Source organism: Rattus norvegicus, chromosome 13 (assembly GCF_036323735.1).
Source record: "Rattus norvegicus strain BN/NHsdMcwi chromosome 13, GRCr8, whole genome shotgun sequence".
In the NCBI taxonomy this organism is placed as follows: Eukaryota; Metazoa; Chordata; class Mammalia; order Rodentia; family Muridae; genus Rattus; species Rattus norvegicus.
In genome coordinates this window covers 100,690,980-100,703,375 of record NC_086031.1, presented here as the reverse complement: position 1 = coordinate 100,703,375, position 12,396 = coordinate 100,690,980, and the positions used below count along the sequence as shown (strand labels likewise).

At 43.8% G+C, this 12,396-nt stretch overlaps 1 protein-coding gene across 2 annotated transcripts in view; it reads left to right on the top strand.

Annotated features, from left to right (window-relative positions):
• Tgfb2 (transforming growth factor, beta 2) overlaps positions 1 to 11,836 on the top strand; it is a 101,688-nt gene extending 89,852 nt beyond the window's left edge. The window contains exons 3-7 of one of the 2 annotated variants that reach the window (XM_006250448.5): positions 2,039 to 2,171; positions 2,282 to 2,392; positions 4,089 to 4,266; positions 5,845 to 5,998; positions 9,034 to 11,836. In XM_006250448.5, coding sequence (XP_006250510.1) covers positions 2,039 to 2,171; positions 2,282 to 2,392; positions 4,089 to 4,266; positions 5,845 to 5,998; positions 9,034 to 9,192 — 735 coding nt within the window. In that variant the 3' untranslated portion in view covers positions 9,193 to 11,836. The remainder of the gene's footprint in view (positions 1 to 2,038; positions 2,172 to 2,281; positions 2,393 to 4,088; positions 4,267 to 5,844; positions 5,999 to 9,033) is intronic. The other variant, NM_031131.2, reaches the window with a different exon arrangement.
• The last annotated feature ends 560 nt before the right edge of the window (positions 11,837 to 12,396 follow it).

Here is a 12,396-nt window from a genome sequence, read left to right as displayed (position 1 = left end):
TCAACAGATGCTGTGCTGTGTCTTTAGTATTTATGCCGGCCTCCACTATGTAGTATGCATTCTGTCTGCATCAAGATTTATTATAATCTTGTTCAAAGATTTCTGCTTGATTATTGAATTCTTTCTACTCTATGAGAAAGGGTCGTGACCCCACAGTCCCACTCTGACTGTCATGACAAAGTGGGAAAATGGCTCTAGGCTGGGGAGGGCTTTGAATCCTTTCTGATTTTCCATTTGCTTAATCTACTTTACAAGAATCTTTGGAGGATTAAATTAAACTAAATAGTGTGTGTTAAGCCCAGAGCTCGTTGTACTCAGCCCTCAAGTCGCAGGCATTGGTTTTCTTTAACTGGTCAAAAGAACTTCTTGCCTGTTGCAGGATTGTGATTACCCTACATTCTTCCCCTTAGTGGGGTCTGTCCACTGCGGGGGTCTGTGGAGTAAGTTTATCTAAAGTTCATGAGGGCACCAGAGCATGGTCATGTATTGTGCGGTTTCTTTCTTCCCTTCCCTTTCTTTCCTTTCCTCTCCCTTTCTCCTTCCCTTCCTTTCTTTTTCTTTTCTTCTCTTCTCCATCCTTTCTCCTCCCCTTCCTCTTTGTCCTTCCTTCCCCATCTTCTTTATTGCTTTATTTCCTTTTATAGCATCCTTCCTGCTTCCTTCCTTCCCTTTCTCCCTTCCTCTTTCCTTCTTTCTTTGTCCCTCCTTCCCCCTCTTAGTCCTCCCTCCTTCTCCACCCCTCCCCCTTTCTTCTTTCTTTATGTTGAGACTCTAACTCAGGGTCTTGTGGATGCTAGGCAAACCCTCTCCCTGTAAAGTACTGACCACCTCTGCTATTTTCTTCTCCATACTTTGTCCATCCTGGGGTTGAATCTACACCAACCCCAAATATTCCTGGAAGCATTTGTTGCCATATCATCTGAAACAAACTGTGGATGTTGGGGGGAAATGCAGAAGCACCTAGTGGGAAGGTAACATGATTTGGTCTTACAGTTTACTAGGGAACGGATATATCTACCGGGTGTCTAGAGAGTCATTACTAGTTCTTGACACATTGGAGTACTACACTTTGAAATGATGTCAAGTTGGTGTCATGGCCCTGTGACCCAGAGAAGCTTATGAATTTACTGGAGAGATCAAGTGTGAAACACCCTCAAAATTAGATTGAGTACCAGGGAGACCTGTATAAAACCACTCTGGCCTAAGCCCCTAAGTACTAGTACTGCTGAAAGCCAATCCACTGGGGTGGACTTTGGATTCGCTAGAGCTCTTAGAGACTCAGGGTCATAGTTTAGTTCACAAAATGTGATTGTTTTAAAATAGGTAGAAAACATCTCTGATATACCCTTCCCATTGAAACCTGAGAGCATCCTTTCATAGTGCCCCCCTTATCTTCCTGAAGTCCTGGTATTCAGGCCAACATGTTTTTTTAGACTCTCATTGGCACACTGTGCCAGACTGCTCCTGCCTGAATCCTTCTGAGATGACACGATGGGGATTTCATCATAAATCACAAGTCACACTGAGAGTCAAAATCCCAGCCAGAGGTTTACTTCCAAAAACAGGACTTGTTTTAATACCAGCAGACTTGGGAAACAGGGATAAGACCTTTCTCTCTCTATTAGAAGATTTATAATCCAGACACTTAGGAAGGAGGGAGTGGGTCTTCTGAACTGTACCCTCATCTCCCTGATCCCCAAACTAAAGAAGTAAGGAGACAGAGCAACAAAGTCACAGAATTCATGGTGGGTTCTCAAAGAGCTTCTGTTAGCTAAGTAAAACAATGGCTGTCACTTTTCTTTCAATGTCAGAGTATGGTGGCTGTCATCTTTATCAGGACGCACAATGGATCGAGTAGTTGTACTTTTCAAAGCAAAGGCCTGGTGTTATGTTCTCATGCACCTGACCATAGTTGTTGGATGGCGGTGCACGAGTCCAGACTGGAAGCCCAGTGTCAATAATGACTTGGAATAACGAGTGGATTAGGTTTGGCCATCAGCAGCCATCTGAGCGTTTCTCCTGCTCTTTCTCTCTCCAGATCCTTAAATCCAAAGACCTAACATCTCCAACCCAGCGCTACATTGATAGCAAGGTTGTGAAAACCAGAGCCGAGGGGGAATGGCTCTCCTTCGACGTGACAGACGCCGTGCACGAGTGGCTTCACCACAAAGGTTACAAAGAACCTTCTTTCTCTCTCCCTAGTTGTAGCCACAACAGCTTGTGAGTTGTCTGCAGACATGGACACTTGTACAAATGACTCCCTTAACTTAATGTTTTCCAGACAGGAACCTGGGATTTAAAATAAGTTTACACTGCCCCTGCTGTACCTTCATACCGTCTAATAATTACATCATCCCAAATAAGAGCCAAGAGCTGGAGGCGAGATTCGCAGGTAACCGAAGCTCGGTTCTTACAGTGAGAATCTCTTCCGGGGTGGGAGGGGAAGTGTGGTAAACTCAGTTTGCATGTGAAAGTGGCATTGTTTGGTGAGGTGCGGGACCTCTTATTTATTTGGGCAGTAGTTTACTTAGCAGTGGATAGAAGAAAGTAGGAAGTGGGCCTGGAAGGATGGCTCAATGGTTAAGCTCTGAGCTCAGTTTCCAGAACCCACACCAGAGAGCTCGGAGCTGCTTATAGTTCCTGCTCCAGGGGAATCAGATGACTCCTTTTTGGCCTCTTAGGGCACCTGTACTCCAATGCGCACACCGATGCATATAACTAAAAAATTAAAATAACAATATTTTCTTTTAAGTGGAAAGGATTGGGAGAAAAGAGTAGACTCCAGGTTTCCCCTGCTTCATTCCTAGTGATGAAGCTGGCTAGTTAACTCTGTGGACTATCCGTCAGTTAAGCCCTTTTCTCTTCTCTTAAGCGAATCGACTTCCTATCTGCCGAGATTAGTAGACAGCAAGGATGCAAGGGAATCCACTTCTAGTCCCTCAAGCAGCATTTCAAGCCTCAGCAAATAAATGCTTTTCACCCAAGAAAAGAGCTGCCTCACATCTCAGCTTCTGGAACTCTCCCTCCAGGTGTTGAGACACAGCGTCCGCCTTTTGCTAGCTCACACCTATTATTGCAAGCGGCTTCCCTACTAGATTTCTGTAGCAGCTAGTAAACGCAGAACGGGACCTCTATTTCCCCTGCCTGTCTTTAAGTTGATCTCATCAAAATCCAGAGTAAATAAGGATGCCAAGGGCCCAAGTCACTTGGCTTGTTAGGCGGTGAATTATTGGCTGAGGAGGTAAAGGAGAAGCTCGTGCCCACACTGTGCCGTGGCATCTGCCTTCATTCCCTTGTAACCCCACCTGAGACCTCCATCCACTTTTAGAAATCCTCAGTGGCCCTTGGTCATGGGAAAACACCCCCAGAGGTGTAGAGATTTATTCCGGTCTCTAGCCCAGCCATGATTCTCCTGAGTGGAGATTAAACGCTTAGACTGGCGGTCTCTCGCGCATGCTTTGGGGAGCTCAGGCTTCTAAATCTCAGATGGAATGAGAAAAGTGTTGAGGATGCCATAAAATAAATGAAAAAGCTCTTTTTGCACGGCTTCCCAAAATAGCATTAGGTAAGGGTGACTCCTGTTTCACCTAAACCTAGTCCACGGCCATTCAGCTAAGCCTCGGTTTACGCTCATTAGGGAAGTCTTCTGAGTGGAGCATTCTCAGGAAGAGAGGGCACCAGCAGGCGACAAGGCATGCTCTATGGCCGAGTGTTCTGTTGCTGAGAGCTTGCACACAGCCCACACTGAGGATGGACTAAAATAAACTGCCTAGGTTGCCCTTGGACCATAGGTCAAAGACTTCTTGTGTAGTGACTTTTCCCAGTAAAAGCCCTGTCTTCAACACAGGGCCACCTTTGGACAAGAGGCCCATTCAGATATGTTCCTTGTCACTTGTGGGAGGCCCGCTGTGCCGTATCTGTTTCTGTGGGGAATGATGGTAGCCAGGCAATGCAGCTGTGGTTGGTAATCATCGGTGCTATTTGTGGCCATATACAGGGGTGGTGGTGTCTATATTATATAAATATTACTGCTTATATTTGACAAAGGTAAAGCTAAATGTTTATTACCCAAATGCATTTTTTTCAAGGTATCGATGGCACCTCCACATATGCCAGTGGTGATCAGAAAACTATAAAGTCCACTAGGAAAAAAAGCAGTGGGAAGACCCCGCATCTCCTGCTAATGTTGTTGCCCTCCTACAGACTGGAGTCCCAGCAGTCCAGCCGGCGACGGAAGCGGGCTTTGGATGCCGCCTATTGCTTTAGGTAAAGACAGGAAAAGAGAAGCAAGTGTTTGAGTCTGCTGGCTCTTGCCTTGCCTCTGCTTTCTCTCCCATACATTGACTTGAACCGAAGTCATTGCTCAAAGCCAGGCATATAGGACAGTCGAGCTTTGAATCTTGTAACAACATTCTCCCCAAGGACTTTCTGAAAATACTTTTTTTTTATTAAAATGTAATTATAGTACACGATTTACCCCCTTCATCCCCTCCTTTTTGTCCTATGTTCCCTCCCAAATTCATGGCCTCTTTTTTAAATTATTATTTTCTGTATGTGTGTACATATACATACATATACACATACACACATATGCATATATATGTATGTATGTATAACATAGATAAATATATGTGCAACATATATGTAAATAAATCTATAAACGCAACCCTCTGACTGTTTACTGCTGCTTATTTATATATGTTTTAAGGCTGACCACTTTGTGTTGCCACTTAGGGGTTGCATTCCTGGGGAAGGCTAATTCTCCATCTGTAGGTCTTCATCGGGGATTGGGACCCTGTGACATTTACTCCATCCTGGTTGGCATGTCAACTGGTGTTGATTGTCTTTGCTCAGGCCTTGTTTAAGCAGCCACACTGTTGAGGTTTCCTGAGGACTTTCAACAGTTCTCTTCTGTGCTGTGGCCCTTAGCTTTCTAGTGTGAACTAGGTACAAAGGGAGAAATTTAGGTGTGTTGGGGTCCTTTCTCCATGGCTTGGGTTCTGGTAAGTTCTCATAGTTCTCTGCCCACAAAGCAACATAAGTTCCCTTGAGATTTTGGCTAGGTCAATAAGACATGCCATGCCTTGAAGTTCACCCTGGGGATCTCTTTCTGAGTTACAGAAATAGCACAAGAAGGTAGATGGCCATACCTTGAGCTGCAGGTTCTGTCATGAAGGAGAGAGCTATGCAAGAAATTGTTTGCCAATTTACCTGAATCTGTGAAGCGGGGGATGTATGGTGTTCTGTTCCTTGTAGGGGGAGGACTCTCTTTTTGGGAATTTGTGGATCAGAGTCAGGGTCCTCTTTGAGAGGGGTTCACCACATCATAGGTCACAAATGGAGAGGGACATTTCAGTTGCCAGAGACAGCGACTATGGCTGCAAGACTCCATATTTCTTGAACTCTGATTCATTCCTTGATCTAGTAACAGATGGTAAAACATAGGATATATTCTCAAAGGAAAATGCCTCCGGGGGTCTCTGAAAATATGTTTCATTTTATCCATTGCATTGACAATCCAGTCATAGAGTCTAGATGTGCTGCAGATGTTCTGTAGGAAAGACTCTGCCCCTTTCAACTGCCTTCCTGCTTATGTGCATTGGGAGGCATATATTGATTTCCCACGTCACGGACAAGATGGTCAGAGTACAGAATACACAAGGGAAAGCAGTCCAGGGACCCACAGTATCTCACTGTTGACGTGATGTGAGATTATAAGTCATCATGACCAGTCTCATGGTGCTCGAGGTTAATGGAATAAGTGAATGGGTCATTTTTCTGGTATTGGGTGAGTTGTATGAAAAAAATCAACCCCCAAATCCCCTCTGCTCTTTCTTTCAACAGGAATGTGCAGGATAATTGCTGCCTTCGCCCTCTTTACATTGATTTTAAGAGGGATCTTGGATGGAAATGGATCCATGAACCCAAAGGATACAATGCTAACTTCTGTGCTGGGGCATGCCCTTATCTGTGGAGTTCAGACACACAACACACCAAAGTAAGTATCTAGATTGTTGGTTTCTCCTGTTCTTGCCTCTGTCAATGATGGCAGCGGCGGCGGCGGCGGCGGCGGCGGCGGCGGCGGCGGCGGCGGCGGCGGCGGCGGTGGTGGTGATGATGATGATGACGATGACGATGACGATGATGATAATGATGCCAAACTCAACAGTTGTTGCAAAATACAACAAACTATATATTTAAGATGAATATCTTCTTTTGTCGTTGCTTGCCACTTCTTTTTCCTTTGATACAGGATCTCATTGTGTACCCCTGGCTGTCCTGGAACTCACTATGTAGACCAGCTGGCCTTGACTCTATGGCAGTCCTCCTGCTCGTGTTTGTCAAGTGTTGGGATTACAGGCGTGTGCTACCACATCTCTCTCTCAGTCTTTCCGACTAGGACCCAGAGTGAATGTATAGCTAAGTCTTTTATCAAGTTACTTTAATGAGGACAGAGGGCTAACTCAGCAAGAAAGTCAACATCAGATGCCATGTTTCCCCGACCCAGATGAGCACAAATTTTTTTTCCACATACTAATATATTCTCTATGAGGTTCGTTTTTGTGGCTCACGACAGGAATTTAAAGATGGGAAGGTCTTCTGAAAGGGTCTTGTTCAATCAGAATTTCTCTACAAACAATGAAATCAGGATGTAGATACTGTGGCTGCCTAACCAGAGATAAAAACAAATCTGTGGTGATGCAGACTTTGGACTGCAGCCCTGCTTGCTTTCTAACCCAGTTCCCGTCACTCCATCTCTCCGAGCTTAATTCCTAAAATGTGGCTGTAAGTAGAGGTTTCTGTTCTGCTCTTTATGCCTCTGTAAATCTCCTTATTAAAGAGGCATTAGAAACATTGCCTTCCCTGCAGGGTAGGAAAATGGATCTGCTGCCAGAGAGATCACATGGGGCTGCATTCAAGAGTTGAGGGTTATCAATTATTTTAGACAATCTGTGTTATAAAAATGGGTCCTTTCTGCTTATGAAAAATTATGTATTAGTAAACACGAGGTTTATTTATTCATAAGTGCCTGCCTGGACTGGAATTGAAACGGACAAACATGGCTTCCCCTCCTCCACTCATCTTCCCAGTGCCCCTGTAGGCTTGGCACTCAGGGGTGACCACGTGCTTGGCCATGTGAGGGAAGCTGGCTCATGCCTGTCCCTTTGTCTAAGCTCTCTCTGGCCAGCCTGATTCATCTAGACTGTAGCAGCAGCAGTAGCTGTAATGCAGGCAGGGCCTGGTTGCCAAGTCGGAACGTAATTCTCCTCCCTGATACACAGAGGGAGTGTGTGAAGGCTGAGACCTGGCTTGTTTTTCAAGGAGAAGGAAGAATAACTGTCATGGTCACAAATATGTGGTTTGGACAGTTCCCCAAGAAGCCAGGGGTAGCCTAATAAAGTAGGCAGTGTGGCTGTGCTCAACACGTCTCTTGTCCTTGGTTGAAAACATCCCAGGGAATCTCGAGGAAAAGGTCACTTGTTTGACTAACACATTAATGGCATCCTTGGAAATGTCTCTGTCATCCCTGGGTGACCTAACACTTCCATCAGTAAGAGCCAGGCACCCCTGTGGCGGAGAATGGGATAAAGCTGCAGAGCTATATGCTATGCTTTCTCTTCTGTTTGTAGGGCTGCTATTTAGTTCTTGAAATTAGTCTTCCCCATGTAGCGTGAGGAATGTTAATGGAGGGGTCAGATACTACGATTGCTCTAAGCAATGCATAAGAAAGCAAGCAACTGTGACCAGAAGTTAATGGTTTGGGGTGAGGAGGAAGCTAATACACATCTGAAATTCTAGAACTCAAGAGGCCGAGACAGGAAGATTGTGAGTTTAAGGCCAACCTGGGCTGTACAGTGAGTTCAAGGTCAGCCTGATCTATTATATAGTGTAGGCAACAAAGGAAGGCTCCTCCTCTAAGTGAAACGAAAGGAAGAATGGGTGTGGCTTTCAGGTTGCTTTTTCCGCCATTCTTATCACCTCTGTGACTATGACGTCATGGTAACTAAATGGATTGTTTTAAGTGAGAAGGTAAGTGGCATCTCATTGGCCCATGAAGTCACGTGGCTGAAGGTACGTGCCTGATTGGCCCGTGAAGACACGTGGCTGAAGACACGTGACTGACAGATCTCCTGCTTCAGACAGATATGCTTTCTATACTTCAGGGCAGATTACAGTTCTTATGAAGATTTCAGTGGACTTTTTTATTCCTAGTTATCATTTTATCTTCTAGCATAGAGTCATAGACTGTCCAAACAAGATTTCCGGACTTTTAAGACATAGACAAAGTGAACAGAGTCCCTGAGTCCAAAGAGCTCTTAACTAAAGTGGCAATGTAAAATGGGTACCCAACCTTCGTTCCGAATTTACATAGGAAAAAAAAATAGCAGGAGGCCTGAGGCCTTTGTATAGCAAAGGCCAGTAGACTTATTGAAAAAAATTAGGAAGATCTGCTACCTGAACAATTTGGTCAGGTCTGTCTTTTTATGGAGTTGTTTGTTTAATGTGTACACAAAGAACAAAACTCAACTTGTGGGGAAATTTTAAATTTGCCATTGCCAAGGACACAAGCCAATCTGACCATAATTTGGAGGTAACAAAAAGTAGTAATGGACAAATTATAATTGTGTCCTCAGCGGCCCTGAGCTAGGGAAATGGCTTAGTCATTAAAATCGGACGGGCATGAGAGCCTACGTTCAGTTTCCACCAACTACATAAAAGCCAGATATGACATTGTACTCCTATAATGACAAGTGTAGAAATAATGTCAAAGCTGTAAGGGTGGAGACAGGAGCATCCCTGGAGTTGGCTGACACAGCCAATCTAGTCAAATCAAGAAGCTACAGGTTCAGTGAGAGACTGACCGGAACTAAAATGACTAAACAAATAATGAGGTGGAGAGAGACTGAGGAAGACACACACCGTCAACCTCTGGCTCCTGCTTGCAGGTACACAAACATGCACATGCACACAAAAATTAAAAACAAAACTAACCACTTTCTTGCGTGTGCTTCTCTGTGCTGTGTCACGCAGGTCCTCAGCCTGTACAACACCATAAACCCCGAAGCTTCTGCTTCCCCTTGCTGTGTGTCCCAGGATCTGGAACCACTGACCATCCTCTACTACATTGGCAATACGCCCAAGATCGAACAACTTTCCAACATGATCGTCAAGTCTTGTAAATGCAGCTAAAGTCCTCGGGAAAGCCAGGATGAAAATCACGGTGACAATGACGTATGACGACAATGACGATGATAATGTTCGTGACGTGAGGGAGTTTTGATTCATCAGTGTTGAAAAAAAAATTGGAGGAAAAAAAAATCGGTACTAGTTCAAACACTTTGCAAGCTTGTGTTCTGTTTGTTAAAACTGGCATCTGGGATTACAGCAACAACAGCCACAAAAATGGAAGGCGTTAGTCTGCATCTCACCTACTTCCTGAGAGACACAAAAAGAAAACATCTTTTTTTTTTTAAAGGAAAAAATAAACACTGGAAGAATTTGTTAGTGTTAATTATGTGAAAGAAAAAACAAAACAAAACAGGAAAATCCGTTCAGTGGAGTTGTATGTATTGTTTCCACCCCATTCTTCACCCCACGCCTCTCTTGTTTCCTCTGTATTGCTCTGCAATGGGCGCCCTCCCCATCCCTTCCTCTGAGTTAACAGTGGGTTATTTATTGTGTTACTATATAATGAACCTTTCATTGCCCTTGGAAAATAAAACAGGTGTATAAGTGGAGACCAAATACTTTGCCACAAACTCATGGATGGCTTAAGGAATTTGGACTCAAATAAGCCAGGGGGAAGGAGGTCATACTGGATGACCCCCTGTGAGCCGTTATAGAACTGAGCAAGTCTGAGAAAAAAAATCAAAGCCCCAGAAAACATGTGCTGTGCACTGCCTGCCGAAGCTTCATGAGCAGCCATCTGTCCAGAAGGCCTGTTAACAAGAAAACTTGGAATCAGTGGGAATCTGGAAGATTGGTTTTTTTTCCTTCTAATTGTAAATGGTTCTTTGCCAGTTTAAGCAAGCCGGTGAAATGGTGACCTGCTTGGATGTGTATTGTCAGACTTTTGACCGTGAAGTGGCTGTTGATCTACAATACAGGTTTTTTTTTCCCTTTGTCTTGGTATACGTAATTACATGGATATTATTAAAATAGACGGGTCTAGAAGCCAGCATGATGAAAACACACTGCAAATCTGTTTTACAAACTATTAAATCGAAACAGTAACTACTTTACATGTAATGTGTAGATCTTACCACATTTTTAAATATTCTGTAATAATGATTATGATTTAGATTGAACTTAAATTTGAACTCTCTCTCTTTTTTTAATGATCATTCAGACTGTATGTTTGCCTCCTTTAGCTGGCCAGTACCTTTGAATAAAACCCCTAGATTTTGACTTGCACTACAAATTCAAGTTTTTAATACTGTCTTCTCTGCCTGTATTTTATGTATTGTCCATTTTCCCCATACCCCCAGTTCCTTCTAGTTTCCAAAAGACAAAAAAAAAAGAAAAAAAAAGAAAAAAAGAAAGAAAACAAAAATAAAAAACAAAGCCCAAAAAGATAGGTTTGAGTTCCAGTGTACCCCATCTTTTTTTGCGTCAGTATGAGTCAGGTTGGCTGGTAAGCGGTGCTTCTCCTGGGAAAATGGAGCCTGGTCAACACAGAGGACTGAGCACAAATGTAGTTTTGGAAAGGGTTTCAGAATCTGAACTCAGAGTCTCCGTGACTGGGCTAGGAAAAGTTTCTCTAGGTCATATATTTATAGACCCTTTTTGCTGTTCAAAAGCAAACAGTTCAAAGGAAGCATCTTTTTCTTTAATTGGGCTTTTGGTATTCATAGGGAGTATGAAAAGGTTGAGTTTTTCAAAGGGGGAGAAAAGTCCAGCCAGCATTCATCATTTTGTTTGTAATTTCATTCATTATTTTCGTGATATTACTGAGGTTCAGGTGTTGAAAGACATTCTTTGCAGGGTGACAAAAAAAAAAAAAAGGCACAAACCAAAATCACCCTTGTCAAACCATTCTTCCAAGCAAGCATGCTCTACCCGAGGTCAGCCTCCATTTGAAGTTGTTGGATCTCTCTGTTGTGGGGCCTGACAGTAGGTTTTACAGGGTGGGTGTCCTTGTCACATAGCTTCAAAATATAAACCGGTCCATGACACGATGGACTATTTGTGGTCTTCCCCCAAAGGGCAGCACAGTGAGGTGTGAATGCAAAGAGAATTTCTTTGATCGTGGACACACTTCTCTGAAGAGCTTTCCTCGGAATTCACTAAGACGGAGAATGGAATTTTCCAGCCAGAAGACAGACAGAGCAAGCACTGGTGAACGGCCTCCGTGTTGGGTGCAGCACAACCCCAGATCTGCACCTCAGCTCCTATTTCCCCCTTCCATGTTTCTGTTGTTTCTGTATAACTCCTCACCAGCCCTTATTTCTGCAGATACTTTCCTCTCGGATAAAATGACATTTATGTTCTGTATGATTTGTCTCTCCTTCTGAATGCACTGACTGCTAGTTTAAGGGTTCTTGAATCTATTTTACGTTTAAGTCTGTGGGTTCTACAGGTCTTTCTTTCCAGTTAGTAAGTATTGCCACGGGAGGGGTGGTGGTAGGGAGGGGGAGGGAGGTGTTAGCATATGGGTGGGGCAGCGGATTGTATGTGTTAAGCAACAGTACAATTTTATGGTTGGCATGGATTTTAAAGAATGGGTTATAAGAGCAGATGTTACATGTTTTGATGACCAATTGCGCTGTATTTTTAACACGATGCATGTCTGGTTTTGTGGTGCTCTAGTGGTAAATAAATTATTTCAGTTACACGTTGCTGTGTTCTTCCTGTCAAAGAGTGGTTCTTGAGACTGGAAGTCCTGTGTGATGTAGTAAGGTGACAGTGACTCTGGGACCAGCCTGCTTCAAACCGTCCACTAGGCGTTTATCACACAGCTGTTCACTTTCCCAATACCACACTACGACTCCTGAGCCAGGACGTAGCAACCAAGAATGTAGCAAAGACTGTGCTGGCTTTTTATTTTCTCATTTATTGCTATTTGGTAATTGTTTGGAGTTCAGTTTCCACCCAGCTTGACTGTCTACCAGAAAAAAAGAAAGAAAGAAAGAAGCAGAGATATTTGGGCCATGATTTGGCTCTCTGGTTCTATGTTCTGCCAATCCCAGGGCCAAGAGTACCGGTCTAGACAGGATCCCCTGTCGCCCTATAATTCGGATAGTTAGTGAGCCAGCCAGATATAACAAAAGCCACATGCACTTTGGGGTCGCTGCTTGAGAGTAGCTACTCCTGTCTGCTTTACCCATAGCACTGCACAGACGTGCACACATAGTCTTGAATCTCCTTGGTTCATACTTAGAGGATCCCGATTCT